Consider the following 27,935-nt stretch of genomic DNA (forward strand, 5'->3'; position numbering starts at 1 on the left):
CATGCATAGCTACCCGCTGTGGTCACCTCTGTGAATACATGAGCTGTCATAACTGCTTCAAATCCTGTAGCCAAGTCAGTATACATTTATTTATTCACCATTCATCGTAGCCTATTACTTGGAATTTGATCAAAATGCTGTAAACTATCTACTTTAGCCAGTACTTGAAACATTTAAAATATCCCGTATATCACAAATTTAATTTGATGTACATTTGTTGTATAGATTTTAAAAAAATCTAACAAGAATTAGAACATAACATTTCAGCTTTAAATTTCCAGTTCATCAAAGACAACTTACCAGCAGCCCTTACCTCTTAATATCTTCTTTCATCTTGCCCTTCTGTCCTCTCATTCGACTTTTCTCTAAGAGTGAAGTTGTAACACACACATTAAGATCTTACTGTAATTTTGTCCACAAAATGCATCTAGTAGCTTCACTGGTTGTGGTACCCTGACATTCCCTAACTGTTGTTTTGGCAACAATACGAGGAGCTGAAGGAGTTCTCAGAATCTGCACTACCAGGTACCTTTGTCCTTTTATCAGCAAGACCTGGAATCTACATTCCAGTTATTAGAGCCATTTCAGAGAATTCCACAAGTTATACGGTGCACTTACTACAAAGCATTTCTACTGTCTCCATTATTACTATATAGTAATATAGTAGTTGTATGCTACATGAAGAATTAATTTAACCTCTGCTTTTTGCAGCAGGCCTACATAATGAAAAAAACCCAAGCCTAATGTTTATTTTTTCTAATGTTTCTGGAATTCCTTTAAGTTGTCCAACTGCACTAACACACACAGCTACAATTACCCAGAACTATATTTTAAGATAGAATGGAATAGAATAGCCCTTTATTGTCATTGTACATGTAAAATGAAATTGAGGGTGCACCACACCAACTGTGTAGGAATAAAATATAAATAGTAAGATCCTACAGTGTTTACTATCTTTTGAGTCTCTTCCAAAAACATCTTGTCAACCCTTTTCTAGCTATGACAAGTTGCTTTCTCTCACTTTTGATTTTCCTTAGTAATTTATGTCACGCTATTTCACTTTGCATTTGTGTCTGGCAGCAGCTGTTGCACCAGCTCAAAATACCAGTGATTAGAAACAGTACCGACCTTTGTACCTGTTGTGAGTCAGTTACTAACACCAGCTTGTAATTCAACAAACGCTCTCTTCACCATGTCAGTAAATAAAAAAAGTTATTTCTTTTTGTTTTGATTTGATTTTCTTTGAGAAAGTGTTAACATTCCTATTTAGGTTGGAATACCTTGAATATTTAAGATACTGGTTAGTCTGAGAGAAAGATGGTGTTTTTATAGTTATACATCACAATGACATCATGTTCAGATTCCACTAAATAAAAGCATTTTTTTTTTCCATTTCTCAGTGCCATCATTGATTTCTATATCTATTTACCACTAGTTTGTTATTTTGAAACATTATACATGCTGTTTATAAATCTAAAGCAAAGAGTGTCCTGTTATTTTGTCTTAGATGTAACTGAATAAATTTAACTAAAGTATTAACAAGCAAACCTAAAACAAACCCCATTATATTTCTTGCAGACCAAACACGGAGTTTTGTATTCAGCATTGCAACAAGCATTTAAATATGAAAGATTAACCTAATTCTTCTGCTAATTCTAACTGCTCAAACTTAGTGTACATAAACTTCACAGGACTGCAACAATCTTAAGACTGTCGAGTATCTTTACCTTTATTTTCTTTAAAAACTTTACAAGAAAGTGTTTCTTGTCCTCAAGTAGAAAACATGTCATTAGAAACAGGCTTACAGTATATTAAAGAAAATGAGAAATGGGTGAACCACAGTCTATTACATTACATTACAACATTAAGTTGACTCTATACTCACATTCACTGTGAACATTTTGAGTCATTAGTTTTATGCAGTCAAAGGGCATACAGTAAATACTGTAACATTTTAATCTGCAACCTGTTCATCAGCAAAGACAGTAATTTCTGAAAATCTCCTTTTCTAACTGACATTATAAAGTTCCCCGTAAGGTCATAACATTTGTCCCCAGTAGGAAACCTGTGGGTGTGTTCCCCACATGATGATAGAAAAAACTGGCACTACATTTGTGTTCTGTCACTAGAGGCTTAATCATAGTGAAGTTAAACATAGTAGAAAACATTTATTCGTCATCGTCGTCATCATCGTCGTCGTCATCATCATCGTCGTCGTCGTCATCATCGTCATCATCGTCATCATCGTCGTCGTCATCATCATCATCGTCATCGTCGTCATCATCGTCGTCGTCGTCGTCATCATCGTCGTCGTCGTCATCATCATCGTCATCATCATCGTCATCATCATCTTCATCATCTTCATCATCGTCATCGTCGTCATCTGGATCAATCTTTCCAGACAGAACATCCTCGATCCACTTTTCGAGCTCATCAGCTGTTGGCATGTCTTCGTCGTCATCCATTTCCATCCAAACGCTGTCAGCCTGCCGGTGACAGACATTTATATATTCAAAAGAAAAATTCACATTTATGCACATGGGCCCTGCATGGCGACTCATTTCCTTTAGGACAATATAACAGTTGTGTGTTAATGGCATGTGCTCGCCACACACATTAGACAATAAAGGAAACACAAAGTCTTCCCTTTCTTTCATATAGATTGCCTTCAGGGTTCATTTGACTACTTGTTAACAGTTGCTGGATGGGCAAGTTTCCCTCTCCTTTAACTTGTTACTTGATCTCCTCTACTACCCTCAACGCTATTTGGTCATTAACGAGTGCCAGGAGGTGAATCAAAATGGCAAATTTAGAAACCACGAAACTAAACAAAGAGCTTACTATTAAGCTCCATTAAGAATCTGATTCAGCTAAGGCCTCATCAGGACTGTTGTATATGTGTCACATTTGATACATTTTTGTTAGACAATAACAATTGTAGTTACTTTAAGAAAAGTTACTGTCAAAGTGCTTTAATCTTTCAGAGTCTGTTTGGCAATGGCACCAAAGAATAGACCATGGTGATGAGCAAATACTGTTAAACAATTAAAAATGAGCCTGGATGGATGGATGGATGATTAGTTACACATGAATTTTAGGGTTTTTCCCTCTTTTGATTATCAAAGCATGAGGTAATGACCATTTGAGTATCTCATGCTGTACAGATAGCCTGTTTTTTTATGGGTTAGCTGAAAGTTTTCTTACATCCTCAACATCAACTACACCAATCTGAGGAGAAGAGAGGTCAATGCGGAAGGTTTTCTCCCAATATGGAACCAGCTGAAAGGAGAAACAGAAAAAAGGAAAAGAAAAGAAAGCATTAAATGGAGACTCTTTTTTTTAAATCATTAGGGTAATTTTTATCCTGTAAGTAGACTACATCATGAACACAAATAATTTCCAATGTAGTAGATATGCACTTTAACTGAGAAAATTCATACCAGAGGGAAGTTATCAGGATCAATCCAGATGATGCTGAGGTTAGGGTTATCAGTGTTATCACGTGCCACTTCCTTGAGAATCTCCAGGAATTCAAAGCCATCTAGAGATAAAGAAAGGTCAGCTATTGTACCAGTGATACTGGAGTATGGGGTTCATATATGAATTTCGCACTGATTTAATTCATGAGCCATTTCCTCCCATCCACCCTGTGCTGGTGTGGATGGGAGGTGCTCTGGTGTCTGAACAGAGCTCTGCCAGCTGCAGCCACTAACCCAAGCCCTCATCCCAGGTTTCCACCTCTTAGCCAAAGCCCTAGCCTCTTCTTTCTTATCACTGGCTCATCTCTTTTACAGCCTCTGCCTCAGTGTGTCCACATCGGTTCACCTGTTTAGTTCTAACACTAAGGCAGAAAATCACCTGGATCATCCTCCTCAGCAAAGGCAACAATGTGTTCTCCGTCAATGTCATCCTCCTGCAAGTGCAAAAGAGGTTCATGAAAGCATTTTGAATATGTATGCTCTAAAATAACAACACAAGTAACTCTGAATATGATATGTTGAATGTTTTGGAGGTTTGTTTGTTTTTTATTACAAAGCAATCTCAGATCTCTTACCCAGATCTCATACATGCTGTAAGGCTCAAGTTTCCTCAGAGTGGGCCTGAAACATAAAACAATCTTAAAGTTTATAAACACAAAACAGTTTTTTTTAGTATAACATAAAAATGACGAGAGTATTTTGTCATATATCACTTATATGAATAAGATGATGCTATATTGAAACATGACCACCACCATTGTTGTAATTAAGTTAAAAACTGTAATTGTTTGACATTTAAAATGTTTATGTTTATGGTTAACAATGGACTTTTGCAAAAGATCATGCATATTCTAGCATAACAATTGCTTTAAAAGTTACTATCAACAACGGTACAGTGCAGGAGAGTAATAGGAGCGACCACTAGATGGAACTGCTAGATTAGTGTTCAGCATGAGGACAAAACTACATTATACTACATATAAAACCACACACACATATGGACTTTACTGCTATAGTAATATGTCTTGGTCCTCTCTGAGAAACCCAATCTAAAATGATGGAAACACACAAACAGCCACATATATCCTTAAGGTCTTTATGTCAGTATCCCACCTATCATGCTGCTCAATGAATTCAACAATCTCAGACTCGATGTAGGGCTTTCCTGGAATAGGCATAGGTTCATCCATAAATGGCTCATAGAAATCAACCTCATTGATCTTCAGTTTCAGCTTCTTGGCAATCTGAAAGAAAAGAAAAAAACAATGAACTAAGGTAGAAATAAAGTAGCACAGCAGTGATTTTTAAATGTTTTAGACACTTGATACAAAGTAAATGCATACTATAAAATATACGGTACCAAGCTCAATTATATAACCTTAAAATTTGAAATTAAAATTGTTAAAATGTCCCAACATAATAGAAATACTCAATCAGGCAGTTTAAACCTTGGGGTCAAATGTGGCATAGAATTTGACGAAAGGGTGGAACTCCTCAGCAGCATCGTTATACTCAGTGAAATCTGTGTGGTAAAAACAAAAAGGAAAAAAAATTTCCACATTGAAAAAAAAAGCGGTATTAATTGCTTAGGGTCTTTTTGAGACTCAGCCTTTCAGTCTTAATTTTTAACATACGAGAAGATCTTTCACTCTTGAAGTAGCCGACAAGCCTGATGACCTCATCCATGTTGTAGAAACCCTTAAGCTCACGGTCGTTGCCGATGATCTCCACGGGGTCTTCAATCACCTGACAAAACAACAATGAAATGATGGAACTGTAAGTTCCGTTTATTAGCATCTTAAAGTTGGATAGAAATTAATAATAATTAAATTAATTTAGCAATCCTTTTAAAAGATAATACAACTGAAACATGCATGTACAACAGATGTATCGTAAGAGATCTGAAGTTAACAACGGTTGAATTTAAACATCCTTAATGAATGACAAGAATTTGCTTACATCATAAAGAAACTCAACCAGGGTGTCGGCGGCTAGCTCTCCATCATACTCAATAATCTCGTTATCGGCAAAGATGTAGATACTCTCCACTTCATCAAGACCTGGTGCAAGAAAAGTGTTTCATTATAATAATATTTCATTTCATAGATTTTTAAATCACATTTATTTTTGCTCTGGTGTAGCAATACTGTCAGTTATTCAATAGTGCAATACTGTGTACCATGTTTTAGGTATTATTACGTGCTGTAACATAACTAAAACATTTCATTAACAAAGAAAAGAATCAACTGAATCAATTTGATGAGAGCCTTTTTTTCTGTACATAAAGTGACAGCATAAAGAAAGGCTGTGAGAAAAGTGGGAAACAGTGGGATTTCATAGATTTGCATTGATCCAAAGACCCTTAATTTCCCAGCAATGTTTCTGTCATGCTCACCAAGCTTTTTAGCAACAGCAGCATCCTTCTTTTCATCCACCAAGCCAAACCCAATGTCCTCATCATCAAAATCATCCAGAACTTGGGCTGCAAGCTATATAAAGGGATAAAGACAAAAAGAAATGAGTTGAGCATGTGGATGGGAAAAAAGAAAATAAAGTGAATGTTGTGTGAATCTACTGCCATACCTAAGCTGATTATGCCCCAGTCTGATATTTGTGATTCATTGCTCTGACAATAGTGGGCATTTTTTAATCCCTGAACACCATTGAAAACAGATTTTTGATTTCATTTACACAAGTAAACCCTTGGCATTTCATCTCATTTTCAAGGCTTAAAGGCCAAAGCTTTGGATTGCTGCCTTGCACTTTCTCAATCTCAGTGAAACCAAAGCCAACAATTGACAGCCATCATAGCTGGCAAGAGAAGAGGAACGACAGCAAGCTTTCCAGAAGAACAAGAGAGGCAGAACTTGGGCCAACTACGTCAAGGATAAGAGACGTCGCAACAGGTGTGATGGAAATAAGAGCAGCTCATATTTACTGAACATATACATGCACATACATATTTAAACAAACTGTAAACATACATCTTATTCTTTCTCTTCACACAAGTTCAGAAACCATTTCAAACATATACACTTTTCCATTTGTACTCACTTCTTATTTTTTATTACATACATTACATTACATACATAACATGACGATCGACCATTTAAATATAAGGTTGCACTATGAAGTGAGTCAAAAGCATAATACAGCAGCCTGCAAAGCATCATTGCAAAATGGGTAGCATTCATAAGTGACAAAATTCTCCAAAGCACCAGCAGTAAGAGCCGTAAACTGTGGAAAGCATCTCCTGCTTCACTTTAGAGACAATCTTTAGTGCCATCCATTCTTTTGGTTTCCCAAGTTCAGACTGAGTAGCTTATGTCTGAGTTGTCTTTTTTTTTTCAAGGCTAATTTCTCCCAAATCAGTAAAAACAAAAACACTTATGCACTCTTTCTTAGTCTATGGATACTAAGAGTTTTCAAAGTAGCTTCCACAAGTGGGATTATCCCAGAACAAAACCTCCATAGCACCGCATCATGTTTTTGCCACTTTATTTTACACAATTTATACTGAGAGGATATTGTTATAAATATTGAAGAAAAGCAGCATGGTTAGCTTTAGCTATATTAGCTTTAGCAGTTTTCCAGGCATTAATCTAGGCTAAACTAGCCACCTGCTAGCAAAACATGATAGAATTGGTACTGGGCTTTATCTGTTTGAAAGTAATTATCATCTCAAAATGCTTTTTTTTCTTTAAGAAATAAATGTATTTGACATATTCTCCACCAATGAACAATTGAAACAATTTGTGTTAAATAAAACCTCACCTGCACGCTTCACTGCACCTGCATGCTGTTTTCTAACTATTTTGAGGTACAGCTCATTAGTTTTAATTTTAATGTGTCTTCACAAAAAAAATACTATAAAGAGTTGTATGAAAAATTAAACAACATTATTTTTTTAATGATTTGGGTGAAGTAGTCCCTTGTTGCCGATGGTTGCATTGCTGTATAGATAAATAGGCAGGAGGATGGATGGACATGTTAGAGTTTAATGAACAGATCAAGCTTTTAAATGAGTATACACTTACTTTTCAGAAACGTGAAGTTAAACTTGCACAGCCCAAGCTGCTGCTGCTGCTGCTGGACTTTTTTTGGTCTGTGGTGCATGTTGTAACGTCACATGATCAGTCAACGAGTAGAAGAATTGGAACAATCAGCAGATACTTCAGCAGCAGAGAAATCCTTATTTCACAGCCCAGCTTTGAAACACTTGACACAAGAGGCAGACCTTAACATACCTGATAGATAAATGCTGCTTGACTTGTGATCAACTGCAAGAAGAAGTAATGCTTTAGGGGAATGCACAGTGTCTTGATTTACAGCAAATTGGAAAGGCCCTCACTGCACACAGAAGGCTTACACTGAGCTTATTCAAAGGACTATCATGACCTAAGGACTTCATGCACAAATGTACTCCAAGTACTGAAATACTGACCCTGCAAATTTAAAAAAAAGATAACTAAGTGGAACTACTACATTCAATTATTGAATGGTTTATTTTATTCCATTCCAAGTGGCAACCTCTGGAGTTGAAAAAGTCCAAAAGTGCACAAAACTAGTTCCTCGAGGTAACTACACACTCTACTTTCCATTCCAGATACACCTACATATTACGCCTACATGGAAATATATGCCATGACAGTGCATGCTACAATGTTAATGCCAGAAGAGGTTTGCAACTCTGCAGTTATATGAATCAGCAGAGTCTTGGTATATAGATACTATGCACTTCAGCACTCAGTGACCCTGCTTTGTAACTTCCTTACAGCTTCCACTCTTACCACTCTTTACCATCTGGCAGACGTTACAGGAGTCTGTCTGCTCGGACTACAAAACTTAAAAACCGTTTTTACCACCAGGCCATACGACACCTCAACCACAACACTTAAACACACACAACACAGTACACAGGACGCACTCAGAAGCTACCTTGCAGCTTCACAAGTACTCTGTTTAATCTGCACTGGTCACTCCACTTTATTGTTATTAATATTTATATTTAAAAAGTGCAATACTGTAATTTTCTGCTGCTTATTCCTGTGCAATATCCCATCTGCCTTCCCGTCATATTTCTTTTCAAGATTTTCTTATTTAATCACTAGTGTACATATATTTATATTTATAGACACATATATATTTAGTTATCTTTTCTCTTTTACCACGTCTCTCTAATATTTTGCTCTTTACTATTTTCCTATTTTATTTTATTTTATTATATTTTATTATATTTTCATCTACTGTACCATGCTGCTGAGTGACTGCTGCTCGTCAAACACATTTCATTGCAATGTTGACCCTGTGCTAACTTGCATATGAAAAAAATAAAACTGAAAACTGAAAATCTGAAAATCTTGAATAAAACAGCTTACAGTTGATTGTGGAATATCTAAGAGGAAAGACATTTTAAGAACTGATTTTTTGTGAATCCTACATTTAAATTCAATTACTTCTGGTTCCAAAAATGCCAACATGCCAAACGTGTGGCTTAAAAATAGTAAGTCACAAATTAGTGGTGGCATCTGATGTTTTTTTATTTGAGAAATTTCTGTTTGAGGATAATACAATATTACATTTTACTTTTTTTATTCATATATAGAGTTTTATAAGGCAATTCGAATTAAAGTAGCTTTAATAAACAACAGTATCAGAAGCCATTTATCACAAGAGGCCCTGAAGTATAATAGATTATATTCTGGGTGCTTGCTGTGGGGAGAGAAGGCAGGTAGAGATGATAAATCGAAGAAGCTGATGAATAGAGGATGATGCACAAAAAGTAAAGATTTACTTCAATCATCCAATCCAATCAAGCTGACCAGCTTTGTCTTCAGGGTCTCATTTCTTTTCTAGTGTCAAGATCACACCTTTTCCATCTTGAGATATATATGTATTTTTTATATATCTCACCTCACTTCACCCCTACTTATCTGTTCCCTTGCTATCATCCAACCCATGCTGAAATCTGAGTGCGCGAAGCCAAGTTAGAGGTCAGCAGCGTAATTACTTGGCTCCATCTGCTAATGCCCAGTCACAGTCAGCTTGTCACGTGATCCCGATGAGGAAGAGCACCAAGGTGAGCTGTCAAAAACATGCTCTGGCTCCCTGCTGCACTTGGCTGTGGCATCAAATGCTGAGAAATGATTGAGAGCATAGACTGTACAGTGCAATAGGGGATCACATTTCGTCCAATATACAACTGTCCACTGCCTACTAGGCTAACCTGCTAGCATCATCAGTGTGAGTGGAAGATGTTTGTACTACTGAGAAACCCTTGTAAAATTGCATCAGTTGTACATAATGCAAAACTCAACTGCACAAATTTAGCGTCAAAGCTTATATATGCATTCATGAAATTATTTCCTATTTCACAAGAAATTTGTAAATACTCATTTGTGCCAAAAGCAGCCAATGGTGGTTTGGGCATCTGGCTAGGATCCCATTGGAGGGTTTCCAGAAATGCCCAGGTGGAAGCAGACCCTGGAGCAGACGGAGAACTCGCCAGAGAAATAGATATCTCATCTGACCTCAGCATCCCCCACAAGAAGGAACTGGAAAATTTTGCTGACATCTCAATCAATCAATCAATCAAGGCTTTATTCGCCACGTGCAGGTTGCCCTGCAGTGAAATAGGACCCCAGCCCCCCCCCCAACCTTACACACACAACACAGACATCACATGGGGATACAGGTCGGAGATCGGTAGCGTTACAGAAAAAAAACAGAAATATACACTACAATGGGAAAGTACAAGAGGAAAAAGAGAGACCTCTACTCATGCTGGGCTCCTGGGAGGACAGCATGAGAACAGGAAACAAAAAAAAAAACTCCTCTGCACAAAAAAAGCACATAAATGTCCACAGCACAACATTATGGAACACGTGACAAGCCACAGGGTCGGGTGGGGGGTGAGGAGTAATCCAAAGCAAACACAGCAGCCATCCTGCCCAGCGCTACCATTCCAGCGCGGGCTTAGACCCACCATGTTCCCAAGAGGGAACAAGCATCGGAGGCGTTTGGAAAGGGAGGGGGGATGAGTGTGTGCATATCAGAGTATATGTATGTGTGTGCTTGTCCAGACACTTCAGATATATCGCTAAAACAATTCAAGACACAAATTAGAAGAATATAATTATATTAATATGAATGCCTTCCATCAATACACCAACACTATATGCACAGCATCTATCGAGACAGACATCCATTCTTTCAGTTATTTCCATTTTTACTTATTTTTCTAAGTTTCGCTATAATAAGTTTCAATGGAGGATCTTCAAAATGATAGTGGTAAAATTATATTAAAAATAAGCCACCCACTAAATCAGAATCACACATCTTCACCTACTAATAGCTAGGTGGAGTTATGTCCTCTATTATCTGATAAAAAAGTGTGTTGAATTGATTTATTATAGTTTTGAGAGGTGGATGCAAAACAGTTTAGTGTCAGATCTATATCCTTTCACCGTGTTTAAACAAAGTATTTAGCAAGCGTCAGACATGTTATATGAAAACTGAGTCTTTCTAGAGATCTTTTATAATGTCCACCTTTATATTTCAAGAGAAAAACAAGGTGTTGTTTGTCATGCTGAAAGTTCACCATGCATAACTGACTGACTTCAGTAAAAAAGCTTTGAACTTAAGTTTCAGTGCAACAATGCCAGCACGTACTGTGGGTTTGTTCTGGGTATGTAAACAATATGTTATGTCATGGTTCTGGGTCCTTTTGACACAGCATTTTGAGCTTCATATGTTTTGATGTGAGTCTGTGTTATGGGTTATGTTCGGATTCTTTAGTTGTGCTGTGCTGATTATTATTATCCTATGTTTTGTTTCTGTTTTGTGTTTTCAGCCCTTCCTCTGTTCTGTGCCTACCCTGGTCCCACGACTCTGTGTTCCCTCTGTTGTCATGTCTGTGATGTCAGAGTGTCTGCTCGTGAGTCTGTGTCTGTAAGTTCAGTCAGTGTACTTCCTGTTTTACTTTGGTAGTCTTCAGTCTGTGTGCGTCAGGTTCTGTTTTGGTGTACTCCGTCTCGTTGTTGTGTCAGCCATGTCTCCCAAGTGTTTGCTCTTTGCCCTGTTCCCCTTCTGTATTTAGTGTCTGCGTCTGCTCCTGCTTGTCGTCGCGTTGTAACCTCAAACTCGCCTGTGTGTTCCGTTTCAAGTTCAGTTCCTAGTATCACCAATTAAAGTTGTCTGTTCTGAGTTGTTTGAGTCTTTAAGTTTACTTTTGCCTCTGTGAGTCCTGCACTTGGGCCCTTCATCCTGCCTGTCTGCACACAGCCATGACATGTTATCAGTAACACATTCGACATCATATACCCAGCATTCTTCTTCAGCCATAACTCAACCATAAATGTCATTCCCTCCTCCAGTGAAAGTTCATGAAAAGAGCTGACCTAGTTGCTGTTTCCCTCTCTGTCGTTGGTTTAGCTATGACTGAGACATTTTTGCTTTGCACCAGTGCATTTCTGGTCTATTCCTTGAGTGAACACATGAGCACTTGATGAATCATATGTGTGTGTGTGTGTGTGTGTGTGTGTGTGTGTGTGTGTGTGTGTGTGTGTGTGTGTGTGTGTGTGTGTGTGTGTGTGTGTGTGTGTGTGTGTGTGTGTGTGTGTGTTTGACATTATGATGTAAGTCACTCAGTGAAAACCTAAAGGACACAAACCCAATCTCAGCCTGTAGCAGATTTGCTGTTAGCTTTGTCACTACTCCTTTAAAAAAACATCAATGTTTGTTCCTTAAGGTTGATGTTTTAGTGAATACATTGTTACAAGGTTTTGTTTTCCTCTCTGTTATATATGCTGAAGATACATAATGGCTTTGTCATAACGGATGCTGTTGTATGATAATGACGTTTAAGTAAAATAAATAACATTAATTCTGACAATGCAACAATATCATGATTCTTAAAAAAAAATAAGAAAATGATGGTAAAATCAACAGGATAGTATACTGCAAATCAGTCTGTAACATGCACAATAAAAAGGCAGAAAACTAATTTTCTCCAGGCTCTGGTCTGCAACTCTAAAATTGCTTAATCTTTCAAATGAAGAAACATTAAAAGCTTGTCACAGCAGGAATATTTCCCATTTTCCTGTAGAATCTGGTGTCCTGGGATCTGTGCAAAATTAGAAGTTCAGCTGGTTTTCCTCCTCTCAGCCAGACAGTAAATTAGTAATGGCTGCCGTAACACATCAGGACGTTCTACACTAGACTGTTACATAACACTGCACCGGGGTGGTCATGAAAGATTCAGACACAACAGCGCATAAAAAACCCACTCTGACTTCCAACTAGCGAGCGTAACTGCACTGTTCACAAGGAGACAGTCTAGGATTTTCCACAGAGATTAGACTTTCAAAGCTACTGTCTTTTCAAATGAATAATTTTAATTAATACAATTTTAAACAATCTTATAGATTTCTTTTTTAAGTTTATTCTATTTTTTACTTCAGCTCAGCGTGCTTTCTCAGGAGAGCTGATGAAATGCATGGAAAGCTTTTGGAAACCTCAGAGGCACAGAAACTGATTCCCTACAGCACACTGTGAGGACAGAAATGTCTGGGACCATCTGTGAATCTCCTGCATTTGTCAGGCCCACTGTGGAGAGTTAGAGAAGAAAAGAGAAAAACTGCACATGTGTTATTTTACTAAAGCCATTTAATAGATAAGAGATGTGCCAATGCAGCCAAGAGTGTCTGTGCACACACGATTGCCTTCCAGTGAGACACATACTAGGAACCATGATGTGTACTACTGAAAAATATATTTCACCAACTATAGCAAAAATGGTACACCTGCAACCATCTGCATAAATGATGTCTGTTTTCAATTTAACTGGTGCAGCAAACTTTTCATTAGCAAGCATATACATTTTTATTTATTTATTCTTGCACAAGAAAAAAACAGGAAAGTAAAAACTGATGCATTAACAGACCATGCTGATTTACTGCTTGGAGACCTAATTAGAGCTTTTGTTAAAGTTATTGGTACGTGTGTGTTTCCAGCAACTCACAATGTATGCAGTGAAAATGGACCATGGAATAGCTGCAACAAACTGCTCTGTTACCTTAAAGTATGCAGGAAGTTAGATTTGCCAGCATTTTTTTTTTTTACAGTGCACCATCTTTAAAATACCAGAAATGCTGTTGCAGACTGTACACTAATACTTTTTTTAAAAATGTCCTCTACTATATATCATGAACTCCTCAGCACAGTGCTTTCAGCTGTTTGGTTGACATTACAATGTTGTTTTAATATTTCTGTTCCAACCCCCATAAACAACATCTACCCAAAACATCTACCCAGGGTACAATCTGGACATGTCGCCAGTCTATCGCAGGGTAAACAGGACAACAGTTCACACTTAAAATTGGTCTATGGCCAATTTTAGACTCTCCTATTAACCTAACCCCATGCATGTCTTTGGACTGTGGGAGGAAGCCTGAGTACCTGGAGAGAACCCATGCAGGCACTGGAAGAACATGCTGTCCGCATAGAAAGACCGCGGCCATTTTAACCCAGGCTACCTTGCCATAAGGTTGTCCTCCACCACACACAAACACTGAAAACCGCAACACACATCAATTAAGGTCTTAAAAAAGAACTACAATCATCATCATAAAACTTCAAATTTGATGATTTCAACTTAACCTGACTGGTCAGCAAATAGTTGCTGGAGGTTGCCGGCTGTTGCCAAGTGAAATTAGTCACAAACAAGGTAAATGCACTGATTCTTATGTAACACTTTTCTACTCTCCTGGAGCACTCAAACATCCCAAACTGTCCCCAAAAAAGCTGTCTCAAAACTCTCCTTGTGATTGATTCCAGGTGGATTTATGTGGTCCATAGTTTGCATGAAGGTGGTGACTTACCAAGAAAACCTTCAGTCCTTCAAAGCAGAAGATGTGCCTGATGCTTAACCAAGACATTTTAAAAAGGCTGTATGAAAACATGTGGTGCAAATCACGTTTTCATAACTGATTCACTATCACTTGGTGTTGGCAAGTTGGTGTCTTCCATACGAACTGCAGGTGAGAACAGCAAAATTTTTAGCAACCAAAGCAACTGCAAGTGAGATTCAGTGCCTCTTTGTGACCAATTTCCCACTAGTGACTACACAAACCTCCATCAACCACTCACACAGTTAGCAGGGGATGTTTCCCATACAGGCCTCTCTTACTGAATCCTGACAAATTTTACATTACCATAATTTCTGCAAAGACTAAAAAATAAAACACTGTATTGTACTTGAAAAATATCAATATCTAGCTGTAAATATGTTTTCTTCTATTTCTACAGTGTTAAATTTATGGTTGTATCTCCGCAATAAACTGCAAGAAAACAATTTCATACATGTCCTTCTTCAGGTCCATCACGTTGTGGAATAGAGATGTAAGCTGGGGTTTCAAAGTCACATAATTCATATTTAATTTTTTCATAGTGCACCTTGATCCCTCCCATTTCCCTAACATCCTTCTGCAATGAATAAATGATATGAAGGCAGGTGCACATGCAAATAAAAGAGGTGTGGGTTAACGAATGTTTAGAGGATGGAAAAGGCAAAAATGTGTGTGTGTGTGTGTGTGTGTGTGTGTGTGTGTGTGTGTGTGTGTGTGTGTGTGTGTGTGTGTGTGTGTGTGTGTGTGTTATGTTGAGGGAGAAAGAGAGGATAGCGTGGAAATTTAGAGATGATTGTACACATGGAAAAAACTACTCATACATGAAACACTGCCCATGTCAGCGACTGGCAAGCTGTGTAGCATCACACTTTGTAACATGGATGGATAGATGGATGGAAGCAGTTAATAAAGAATTAAGCATAGAAAAATACATCTGGTTGTGTTATCTCAAAACTGAATGCAATCCCATACTGTTTTTCTTTTATTATGACCAATTTTAAGCTATCTGGTAGAACAAGCAAATACCCAAAAACCCTGCCACACGACAAAAGTCAATAATAGCAGAATTTCATTAGGGAAAACTGAGTTTGTTGGTATGAGACATTGCTCTCCGTTGCACCTGCACTTCATATCCAGGCCCACTGTGGCTGACAGCTGCTTGATGGAGCCCTATAACGATGATAAACCTGTCAAGTGGTTTTACCGAACAATATTGCAGATGTGCAAATGTAATCTGTGGAGGCTGTTTATGAAAATACTCAATGCTATTCATCTGCAGAGAAGGGCGTGCTGTCTCTGTGATTATATTCAGGAATATATTTTATGAAATCACATTAACTAGCTCGAATTTTTATACCTCAGAAAGATTAAACAGATAATTTAACGCCTGGTAGAGTTTCAGTGCGATCAACCCGAGACCAGTAGTTTATCATATTTACCTTTCATGACAAAAAACACATTATCCAGGTATCATATTGTACCATGGATCCTCGGGCCATATGCATTACTGACCACAGAGCTGCATAGTCACGCCTGGGATTATTGAGAAGAGTTAGAAAAAAAATAGAAAAACAGACATTGCATAAAAGCTTCATGGTATATTACCACACAAGGCTGCAAAAACATCGTTTTAACTCTTTCACCCCAACCAAATAAGGAGGTACACTCTTCTATTATTATAAACAACAGGTGGGTTTTGACATGGAACAAACTGGAGCAGCCAGAATGCCAGTCTCGCTGGCAAACAAACATCTTTATCTATCAACACAGATGAGATGATGCCGCAGAATAACACCAAGGGCAGTTCACGTATGCATAACTCCTGTCGTATCCAATGATATCACATCTCACAAATTTGTTCTTAATTTAGTATGTCTTTCACACTTTAAATTTTGGGACTAGGAAAGAAGATAAGACAGGATTAGGTCTCTCACAACTCAAAAGCTGTGTTATTCTATGTTACATTTTGACAGGTGTGTTACTCGTCACTCTCATTTGTCCCTATAATTTTGCCTTGCATTTGGAGGAATGACTCAGAGGCTGTCAGATTATCTTCAAGACTTGTGTGCATAGCAATTTATTGAAGAGGATGGACAGACACACGGGACTAACAGTCCTGTGAAAAAACAATAGCCCTTTTCCAGTAGCACCTTCTTGGTTGGCTTGGTACCAGGTACTTTTTTAGTACCTATTGGCCTCGAGTTCCTAGCAATCTGAGGCAATCCAAAAATGTGACGCCAACTCATCAAATGACTGCTTGCCACTGATTGGCCAGTTAATGATGAGTCATTAAAGCGACTCATTTGAGAAAATTAAGGAAAACAAAGGAAATGGCTGCACAAAAACCCTGTGGTCCTCAAGTCTGACAAAAAGCCACAGACCAAGCAGCAGGTAAATCACCTCAACATCCTCCATTGCTGTGTTTTGTCACATGCAAAAGACCTTTCAGCTTGCAGTCAAGGTACTAAAAGGGCTATAAGTACACCCCATGATTCAGTAGAATGTAGAATTACTTTTATCAGCAATAACTTGGTGTAAGCAATTTTTCTATGACTTTGTCAGTCTCTTCCACTGTTGTTGAGGCATTTTTGGCCACTCGTCTTTAAGATGCTGTTTCAGTTCACTGAGGTTTGTTGCCATTCATTGATGAGGAGCTCTCTAGGAGTGCCACCACAGCATTTCAATCAGGTTAAGGTTCGGTCACTGGTCAATAATATGGTCACTGATTTAGAGGAGTGTATTTAACTGATTTTTTACTGATAATTGTTACGCCTTATTTTGTTTTTTATTCAACAGCTGCAGCAACAGTTGGTTTTTAAAGCTGGCCATTCAGATTATTTGCATTTTTTAAACACATGGCCCTTAATTTTAAACAGTGTAGGCAGCAAAAGCAAACTTCTGTTTCACTGTTGTTGAAATTTATTGCGGATTTCTATTTAAATACACAAAGAAATTCACATTATTATAATTACAAGAAATAAAGGTACTGTCTTTTTGACTGACTCATTTCAAAAGCTGACATCCTACACCCTGTATTTGAGGAGAATTTATGGGATTTCTAGTTAATAAGAGACCAGCAGCTTCAATTATAATTTCTCAGTAGTAGCTAAGGTGAAGATGCATTAGTGGTGTACTATTAACCCAACCAACTAAGACCATTCAAGTGTAAGCCTGATTTATATTTGGGGGAAGGCTTCAGCAGTCACTTTGAATAACAGTTACCACAGTGACAGCGTGACCTTTTCCCGGATCTCTCTGAGGATGGAAGAAGATTAGACAGGACAACTCAGAAGCCTCCTTCCTGTACTTCCTGTACAATATTGGACAACGTGCCTTGTGTGCACCCATGTCACTTTTTTTTAGCTATTAATATAACAACTACTTATAACTTAATAATTCTATTCTCCCTGGAGAAACAAAGAAGGAAATGAACAGTAAGTCTATTCACTCTTGCCCAGCACTTTATTATTCAGTTAATAAAATATGGTATTATATGTCTTATTTAATGCTGTTGTGAATATTTGTAAAATCCAGGAGGACAGTGCATCGTGTTTGTCAAGACATATAAAGATTGAGGTGATCGCCAAAGTCAGACAGTGTGATGCTGTTTGAATTATGACTGTCTGTTTGCATTTTTGTGGCAAATCTATGTAACAGTTGCTTAAATTCAGTCTGGAAGTTGTATCAAATTGGCTGGGAGAAAGACAGCTCCATATACAACATGACATGCCCACTATGTGGATGGATGTTTATGACATGATTCAATGACCTTGGAAAAATCATGCATTTATTTATTTTAAATTATAATATAAAATATATACAATTTTAGCAGTTCATTTTGTTATACTTTAAATATAACTGAACTACAGGAAAAGGTGATGTGAAATAAACATGTCACAGCTTGTTGGGGGCTGATTTGATGACTTCAGGTAAGAGTGAAACCCCCCTTTTTAAAGTGAGAACAACCAAAGTATGCAAATGATCATCTCAGAAAACATTTATTAAATAAACCCTGAAGCAGATGGGCAGCAGCAGCAGAAGACCACACCTGGTGCCACCCCTGTCAGCTAAGAACAAGAAACTGAGGCTACAATTTGCATGAGCTCACCAAAATTGGACAGCATAAGAAACTTTAAAAAGGTTGCCTGGTCTGATCTGTTTTGATTTCTGCTTTAACATTTGCATGGCGTGATCAGAATTTGGTGTAAAAAACAGGAAGGATGGATCCATCCGGGTTTGTATCAATGGCCCAGGCTGCTTGCATCAGTGTAATGGGATGTGGGATACTTCCTTGACACACATTGTACACCTTAGTATTATTTCTGACCATGTCCATCCCTTTGAGACAACAGTGTACTCTCTTCTGATAGCTGCTTACAGCAGGATAAAGTTTGTTATGAACTCTACAGTCACCAGATCTCAGTCTAGTCAAACAGCTTGGAGAACTGGATATTCCTATTACGGATGAGAGCATAATGGGACAACAAATCTACATTAACTATATGCTGCAATCATGTCATTATGAACTGAAATCTATGTGTCTAGTTTCCAGCACTTTTTTAAATCTATGCCACGAAGAATAGGACAATTCTGAAGGCGAGTGGGTCCAGGCCAGTATTAGTGAGGTTTAACTAATGAAAGTCCCAGCTCCACAAAGATCAAAAGAGAAACTCATAAGTGAGGCAACATCATTAAAAGTTCTTGTGAATGATAACAAAAACAAAAACCCAACATGTATATTTTTTTATCGTGTTTTTAATAAAGAAAATGCTTATTAAGTCAGACCAGATGGCTCAGGAACAAATCCCTTTGTAAAAGGCTTAAGCACAAGAACAGAATATGAAAACAAAACTTTGCAAAATAGTCTCTAAAGCGTTAAAGCTATTCCAGACAAATTCTTTGTAATATGTTACTCACTGATTAAAAACATACCAATTTAAGAAAAATAAATAAATCAAGAATGAAGGAGTAATTTGATGTGGCTCCTGCTGTTTTCACAGTTTACTTTCTACAGTTTACTGGATGGTACAAAGGGGACCATAGCAACATAGTCGGCAAAACAGAGAGCTGGTGTGTTGCTCAAGAGTGTGGCAAGAAAAAGACAATCTGAGCGCAGTGGAGAGACTGGTGAGTATGAGCATTTACAGTACATAGCAACCAAAGATCAGAGTTCAGATCTGTAGATGGACGAAGAGAGAAAGCAGAAAAACAAGTTGTGATCAATGTTTGCAAAAATTGCTTATGAATCTAAAGTTTTCATATTACTGATGCAATTATTTTCATGTGTTTAACCAGCGTAACATTGAGTACTTACTCATTTTAATCACTGCTTTTGGCGCTTAGATGTTAATTTTGCTTCCCGTCCGTTAGTCTTTAATCATATCCTAATGACTTCTGCTTTGTAATATTTGTCATAATAATGTCTGTCATAATAATGAGATATATTTATAGCTGTTGGTGCTGCAGGTGGAGGTTGTATTTTAAGACCAGCACATTAGGTCGTTCAAGTCTAACCACTGCCATCTAAATTTGCTTCCAGTCCATTAAACAGATTGTTGCTGTCACTTCGCAGCACTGTTGGACATGTGTGATTAAACGCCCACATATCGCATGGAACTAAATAAATGCATGAGAGATATATTTATACTCGGTTGCCTGGTGAAGCATGAAAACTTCTATCAAATTATCACTTTTTATTCTTCTGTCACCTCTTTATCAACATATCAACAAGGAAAAAATGCACTTCCAGATTCTGCTGACATGCTAATTAACTATAGCAGTAAAGTAGAAGATTCAGCAAGGACAATTCACCATGTGCTACTCATCTATATGTGGGGGGGTTTTTTTGTGTAGTTGATTTTTTTTTGGGGGGGGAGGGGTTGGGGGCGTTGCTCTTTTTATATAAATAATATATAATTTGTTATGTATAATTATTTATTTAAATGACTTAGGTAGGTGAAGCCAAAAATGCCTCGCAAAAATACGATATGGTTTCTTGAAAATAACTGAGTGGTTAAGGAAATTTACCTGTGAGTACAACTAGGAACTGCAACAATAATCAATAAGAAAAATAGTAACAGTAAGAGTAGGTTTTGATTTGGCAGAGTTGGCAGAGTTTTGTGCCAAGTGCCTTCCCCGTTTTTGGCCAGTATAACTTACTAATTGAAACACTTTAATTTGAGTTTTCATAAACCATAGCTACTACAAGTAAAGGGTGTAATTTGATTACATCGGTTCTTTTTCACAGACTAATGTGACTACAGCTGTGGTCAAAGGTGACATGTTGGGCATGTTTTTGGAGTGACTGAGTAAGTCTTTGCAGCACACTGGAAAGTGCTGAGTTTGCTGGTAACGTATTTCACCAGTGCGGTCATTTTTTACCAGAGTTTGTTTCCAGTGAGTGAATATCTTTTTGACTTGCTCTCTGGATTTGTGATGTGTGTGTATGTGTCTGTGTCAAGCCAGCATGCACTCTAAAAAATATTTTGTTGCCTCAACTTAAAAAAGTAAGGTAACAATTTCCACTCAGCTTTTTAAGTTACAAATTTTGCATATTATTAAGTAAATTCAGCAAGTAATTTTTAGGTTTGGCTAACTCAACTTGTTTAACAAACCAACATGATTTACCTTGACCTCCACAAGCATAATTAAGTTTATTCAACCTAATATTAATTTAAAATTTCTGGTAAAATTAAGTTGAGAAATTACATTCGTTGAGTTACACCAACGAACTTTTTTACATATATCCTACTCACAATTATCCATGCCAATTAGTTTAGGTTTCTATAGTAGCTTTTCTAAAAATCACACAAAGCCATTTCACTTATTCCAATTGATTATTTTATTACAAAACATTTTCAAAGTAATACACTTCTGTGTCAATACAACATAAATGAAACATTACAGCAGCCCTTTAATTATAAATGACTAAAAAAAAAAAAGTACTTCATGTACATTAACATTAACATAAATTGGTATCAACTTGTTCAACTTGTCGCAGAATCAAGGAAATGACAAAAGATTTTAATGTTCAACAACAGAACAATCCAAAGCTAAGATTATATGTATTACAAACTTTTCTCAAAACTACACTCATCTGGGACTGCATACAAAAACGTAAGAGGCACATCGGAATACTACAGTCCAATTCACATTCGTTTCATGACAGAAGTTTGCACTTAACAGACATTACCCGTGGACTGGTTTAAGCCCATCAAGTTCCAGAAATACCTCTAGAGTGTTCTTTACTTGTTTTGGGTAGCTCAGATTGAGAGTGTATATAAGCCCCATCATTAAGGCACACACTCTGGGCACATCAAGGTCTTCCAGGACTGCTGTTCCTTCAATCACAATTTTAGCGACAGCTTTGAGAGACACTGCTGCACGTCTGGTGACTACAATCTTTACCACTTCTTCTGGGAACTGTTGTTCACCATCCTGGCAAGTAGGTAGTTTAAATGGAAACATGTCAGCATTTTATGTGCCATTTAAAAATAAAACACAAAAGAATGCGAGATTCACCTACCAGCTGTTCTCTGAAGAGATCCTCTTCCTTCTCTTTCAGATACACCTTCAGGCAACGGATTGCGACCTCTCTCTTCATTTCCACCGAACTCTGGAGAATAAAAAAAGCAAAACAAAACTTAAACTTACAGTTTATTAGGTGAAAAGTCAAAACTATTACATTTATGTGACTTGCATTGTGCCAAATATTGATTTTAAATATGTTTTTAAAAGAAATAAAGATTTAATCTTTGTAACTTCAATTTAAACTGTTACACACTGGCCTGCTTTAAATGCCCACTTTGCTAGCAATAGGATAAAGTGACTAAAAGTAAATGTAACCTAAATTTCATCAACAGCACAATTGTGCTTTTGATGAATAGGACCTGAATCAGAGAATGACATGAACTATAACTGTAACTGTAACAACTAATTCATCAATACACCTGCGAGGTATATTATATATACTTTCCAGTTTTAGTAGTAGGTGGGCTAAATGTTTCTCAATTAAATTAGGCAATTCCCCAATTTCTTCATCCTCTTCATTTGCTACATCTTCACACAATGGATTTTCATTATGTTCCTCAAGAGGATCATCTCCTGCATTCAAACGACTGACACACCGCTGTATCAGCTCAGGCTTGAAGTCATCCAATGAGTGAGGAGTGTGTTTTCGGTTCCTATGAGAAGCATATGTTCAAATGAGCAGTTACAATCCCAGTACAGGCAAGGCATAAACAGTCCACCATGGCTATGTTTAAGCCTGTAATGCTTTAAGAGCTCATTCCTTCTTGATGTTTCAAACTTGCAAATTTTGCAAGTCCAATGCATTTTGAAATTTACTGCAACCTTTTGTAATGCAAAGAATTATTGAAGCTTTTGAGTTAACAAGCTATTTTAAGTATAAAACCTTCTCTAAAACACTACAATGCAACACTGAAAAAGATTAATCATAAAGACTGAACAAAATTGAATTTTTAAATTGACATCTACAGACTGCAGTTTAAACTTGTAATAAGGTGTCAAATCCAAATGTGCAAGAGAAATTTCTTTTAAACTATTTAAATACCACTGTGGACATGCCACAATCCCACACTTTACATTATGCTTACAATTACAGAAAGCAAATGCAAGTCGTATGCGCACACACACACACACACACACACACACACACACACACACACACACAATATAGTTTTTTGGGTTTTTTTTGCTAGGTCAACCAACTTTAATCTCAGGCAGAATTCCCAGTCGAGCTTAGAACATCAACACAATTGATAGAAATACTTTTAGTCAGGGATAAATTCACCACATTTTACTCTGTCAGTAATTAGTTACTCACCCGAGACCATCTTGTGGAAACACGAATTTACTCTGACACCATGATAAAAATGCAGGCAGCTACTGACCGGTTAATTTGAACATATACGGGTTCAAATTGAACATGCTCTGCTGTCGACATAGTCTATCAGCTAACCAAATGTACCCTGACAAGTGACATGTTTTAATTGTATCTGTACTCTTTTATTTGTGAGGAACGTTTGCTAGCTAAAAGAAACGGCTAGCTAAACTTAAAAAAACAACAACAACTATACTCTGCTAAATTACGATTAAAACCATCAAATTTCAGTTTTTTTTAAATATGACATTTTAGAGTGTACAAATATAACTTGTAATTCATCTATTTAGAATTCAGTACTTACTTAACTCACCGAACACAGTCGAGGGCAAACACACCTCTTCTCCCACGAAGCCACAAGAATCCAGAAACTGTTGCGCACGATACGAACATATGCTACGGGGTTGCCCTTGTCTGTCTGAATGGTCTCAATTCAAACAGGAAGGATGTTGAAACTCATTTTTACATGTTACACAAACTTAATATTTTCTGTTGTTGATTGATGACAAAAGTATTTTATTCAATATACTCAAACATTTAAGTTAAGGAACTGTTTTTTAATTTTTGTGTTGCACTGACTTCTAACATTGATTATTCAACTCACTAAAACGTGTACATGTAGGCAACTTACTTTTTTTAGCAGAAAAATGCTTTTTTGTTAAGTTCTACCGACAAACACAACGAATATTTTTTAGAGTGTGATCTTCATATAATTTCCCACATATATGTACAATTGAGTGAGCTTCTTCACAAACACATGCAGCTAAATGCCATTTACGACATTCAGATAATTCTAGCATGAGTATAGAAATCTGTGAAACCAGCTAAAGTGTGATTGATACCAACTTCTAGTCCTTAAAGTGAAACTTCATGCTTCTCATTTGGTGTTAATGTCTGAAATCTATGAAGTCTATTCGAGCTTCCTGGAAATAACACTTTTTGTTTTCACTTTACAAAGTCTGTGTGAAGCGATGGGCAGGTGGTCAGATGCACAAACATGCACACCGTTTGATCAAGGAGCCAAAGTTTGAGTCTTATCTGAGATTATTTTCAGTTATACTTTTACTTGCTGCTTGCATTCCAGAGTGCACAGGTTATATGTAATACGTCACCACTTGCAAAAACCATCTATAGAAAATTTTCTGAGTGCAGGTCTTTTCAATTGATATAATCTGCTAGCACACCAACTGTGTCTGCAAGACATAACTGCATTTCTATTTCTATTTAAATGAAGGCTATGCATGAAAACCCTAAATTAAACATAACTATAGCTTGACATTTACTGAAATTAAGATAATCAAGTCAATGTTAATAAAAGTTGTAATATATTTATATTTATTTTGTTGCAAAGCAGAAAGAAAAAAAGAAAGAAAGAAAAATGATGAATAAATACATCCCATCATACGTGTCATTCCTCGCTTTTAAACAAAATTAGTAAAGATCTGAGCCCCCGAGCTCTCCACTTTAATAATTCACACTTTCAGATTCATAGGTGGTAATGACCAGCTATTTTAAACATCCCCTTTGGAGCAGAAGGGGATGGTTTGTGATTGGTCACGACTGGCGGGAAGTCAGTAAGAGAGTAACAGTCCCGCAGGGACATGCTCCACTAAGCATCTCTTTCTCCAGCCAAGAAGCAGCACTTGGCACCACAGATAGGAAATTGATCAGATCCATTGACTTGGGTGTGTAAATGATGGTTTAACCCTCTCAGGCTCAAATTAAACTTTTTGTTGCTAATGCACAACCAAGTCCTGCAGTGGTACTTCTGAGTAAAAAAAAACTCATAAAATATGTATGTGGGGTAATCAAGTTGTTAGTTTTTAAGTGTTGCAAATCGGCAACGCCTGCCTTTAGAGGGTTAAGACTTCAGCCTGTGTCCAGGGGGGCATGTAGTAAATGAGGGAGATGTAGTTGATGTGAAATATGGCCTTAAACTCCCACAAGGGCTTTAGCCTCTTGCTAAGCATGCAGCTCTGTCCCAGTCTATTTCCAGCGGTGACTTATGCAGTCTAGTGTAAGGTACACTGCGCTTCTGTAAGAAGACACTTCTGCTCTGACAAGCAAAAGGCTGCTATGGTGAATATACTGGCTGACAGCAGGACCCAGGTGCATCAGCTGTGGATTGTCTAATAAAGAGTTGTTCATATTTATTCACCTAATAAAAGTCTTCTGAGCAGACATACTCTCCCTCCTCCTTTGGCTGATTAGCAGTATCTCTGGATAATCTATGAGTAAGTGCCTGCCTCAGAGGTGCTTAAAGGAGAAAGGGCTCATTTACTTCTGCTTTCGCAACATTCTGGCTTTGCCTACATTTGCTGTTGCACTTACATCATATGCCATGCAGATAAATGAGCATGACATCATGTTATACCATAATTGATGTTGTTAGACTAAAAGCAATTTGTAATAGGTTATATTTGTACTGTATACAACATTTTAGGCTTAACATAGCTAGAGGTAACCTGTGTGCAGCATTGAATATGGTTAACCACAATATTTTACCAGAGACATTGTAACACACTGTTGGTTTTAAAGGAACTGCACTGCAGAGGTTTGAGTTGTATCTGTCTGATTCCAACACGTGTATGGAAATGTGGAGTCTCAGACATGAAAATTGCAAAGTTCCAGAGTGTGCTCTGCTGGGACGGATACTTTTTATATTGAACATGTGTCCCTGCAACCATTGTCATTGTTATGTAGATGATACCGAGCTTTATTTATCCATTAATCCAGATTATACAAGTCAACTATACAAGCATGTCTTAAAGACAAAGGCCTGGATGACCTTGTATGAAATTCATACAAAACTTATTGTTCTAAAAAAGAGCTTATTTTAGCTACCCTCTTATTCAATCAGAGGTCAACAAAGCAGTAGATCCACATACGTATTTTACACAATTATGCTAAGATGTTAAGTTCTTCGAAGTCTCAAACCAGGGAGCGGTCATGTGTTAGGTCAATGTGTTAACCACTACCCTATGGGCCACTGTGTAAACACTATGAGATCAAAAGGATTAATATTTTATGATAATAAAGGAATAATATACATTTCTTTCCCATTTCCATCCACATCATGGTCATGTGTGGGCTTGCAACCTGTCACAGAGCTAACGCATAGAGTCAAACTACTACACACCAATAAACCTAAACCAAAGCATGTCTATGGGAGGAAGCCACAGTATCCCAATGCAACCTTCACAGATGCAGGGAGAACACGCAAACTCCGCCAGGTCGGATTCCAATCCAAGACCTTTCAGCCCTGGGGTGACGGTGCACCACTGTCCTGCCTCATTCCCATGTAGAAATATACAGAACAGGATGAGGCACAATGAAAAAATTATATATTTTGCAGTCATGACTATTCAGTATTCGTGAGACTTTAATGTGTAAATCTCGTTGTTTTTTCACCAGATTTTTTGTCAATGTTCTGCTGTTACTTTTGCACAACTCATATTTTACGTATTCCTACAATGGTTAGCATGGTTGGTGTAGTTCTATGAAGGCTGCAACATCATTTCACCTGAGTTTAACTTCAATAAGAATCCAAGTCTCTCCTGAATGATGTAAGCAGGCAGCTACAGGGGTCAATTAATCAAGTTCAACAAATAATGAACAAATAATCATTATCATCAACCATACCTAAAGGTAGCTGGATTAAATGAACAAGCTGCATGACACAATAAAATGTAAATATGCCATAAGTGTCCACATGGACAGGTTATCCTGTAAGGTCTTCAAAGTTTCAGTTATTTCTGTGAGTTTGTGTGAAGATACATCAATTATGCTCAACACTGAAACTGGAATCATTGTATGATTACCTAATTTGGAAAATAATCTGATAACAGGTGACTGAATGCATGTTAATCCATAGTCTAGACTTCCAGATGAGTACTCCCCTGCATCTTTTCCCCCACATTCTCCATTATGGCTGCCTCTCTAAAGCATTCGTCCATGGGCAGCCATACTCGTGAGATGCCACAGTTGAATGATCTATTAATTATTCAACTTGGCCTCACTGAATAATCTGTTCTTTTTTGCCTTTCTTCTTAAATGTCAAATGGGTAATACCACTCATCAATAACCCTAAGTGTGAAAGCTGCGACTGCATCCAGGAACCCCCAGTGTGGTGCCAAATTGCCCATCTGAAACCTTTCCCTCACGCCCCTCCTCCCACCATGCCCCTTCACACCCATGCACCACATATTCATTCAGTGTCATTATTTGGCAGACACCCACCTCCAGGGCAATCTCCTCTATCTGCAACTGCTTCATGGCACTGCGATTCCCATCCACATTTTTGTGGTAGTAAAGCACCATTACGTCATACTTCTTCATGATGGACTTGTAGTTCTTGGCACTGAGTTCATGGACCCGGTCTTTGCCATCATACTCAGGGATCTCCAAGCCCTTCTCTCCCCAGCACAGGGTCCCCAAAGAAGCGAAGACCCCTAAAAACACCCAGCACCATTTCATGGTTATTGTCACCTGTTCGTTGTAAGAACTCTTCTTCTCAATGCCTGGTGATAGCGGGGTAGAAGGGCAACTAAAATACTCTTAAAGAAGTTAATGTTGTCCCAAACACAACTTAGTGTCTTCTTCTTGTCCCGCAGGCTAGAGAAGAGCAGGCCTGACATTAATACCCTC

General features: G+C 37.6%; 2 protein-coding genes across 5 annotated transcripts; both read right to left on the reverse strand.

Annotated features, from left to right (window-relative positions):
- Window positions 1-1,704: 1,704 nt before the first annotated feature.
- On the reverse strand, window positions 1,705-27,935 carry casq1b (calsequestrin 1b). 2 transcript variants are annotated; one of them, XM_026162677.2, is made up of 12 exons: window positions 27,528-27,935; window positions 7,727-7,759; window positions 5,875-5,968; window positions 5,439-5,539; window positions 5,114-5,225; window positions 4,928-5,001; window positions 4,593-4,723; window positions 4,055-4,100; window positions 3,859-3,913; window positions 3,441-3,541; window positions 3,205-3,279; window positions 1,705-2,486 (listed from the first exon to the last, which is right to left on the reverse strand). In XM_026162677.2, the coding sequence occupies exons 1-12, from the start codon at window positions 27,762-27,764 to the stop codon at window positions 2,169-2,171; spliced, it is 1,377 nt and encodes a 458-aa protein (XP_026018462.2). In that variant the 5' UTR covers window positions 27,765-27,935; the 3' UTR covers window positions 1,705-2,168. The 2 variants fall into 2 exon arrangements, with proteins under 2 accessions (XP_026018462.2, XP_026018463.2); XM_026162678.2 differs by lacking the exon at window positions 7,727-7,759.
- On the reverse strand, window positions 21,204-23,982 carry LOC145425459 (uncharacterized). 3 transcript variants are annotated; one of them, XR_013906149.1, is made up of 4 exons: window positions 23,602-23,982; window positions 22,513-22,569; window positions 21,912-22,001; window positions 21,204-21,823 (listed from the first exon to the last, which is right to left on the reverse strand). XR_013906149.1 is itself a non-coding variant. In XM_080298498.1 (4 exons), the coding sequence occupies exons 1-4, from the start codon at window positions 23,679-23,681 to the stop codon at window positions 21,575-21,577; spliced, it is 627 nt and encodes a 208-aa protein (XP_080154624.1). In that variant the 5' UTR covers window positions 23,682-23,982; the 3' UTR covers window positions 21,204-21,574. The 3 variants fall into 3 exon arrangements, 1 of the variants encoding a protein (XP_080154624.1); XR_013906148.1 differs by having other exon boundaries at window positions 23,593-23,982; XM_080298498.1 differs by having other exon boundaries at window positions 22,362-22,569.

The sequence above is a fragment of the Astatotilapia calliptera genome, chromosome 3, assembly GCF_964374335.1.
Source record: "Astatotilapia calliptera chromosome 3, fAstCal68.1, whole genome shotgun sequence".
NCBI classification, from domain to species: Eukaryota; Metazoa; Chordata; class Actinopteri; order Cichliformes; family Cichlidae; genus Astatotilapia; species Astatotilapia calliptera.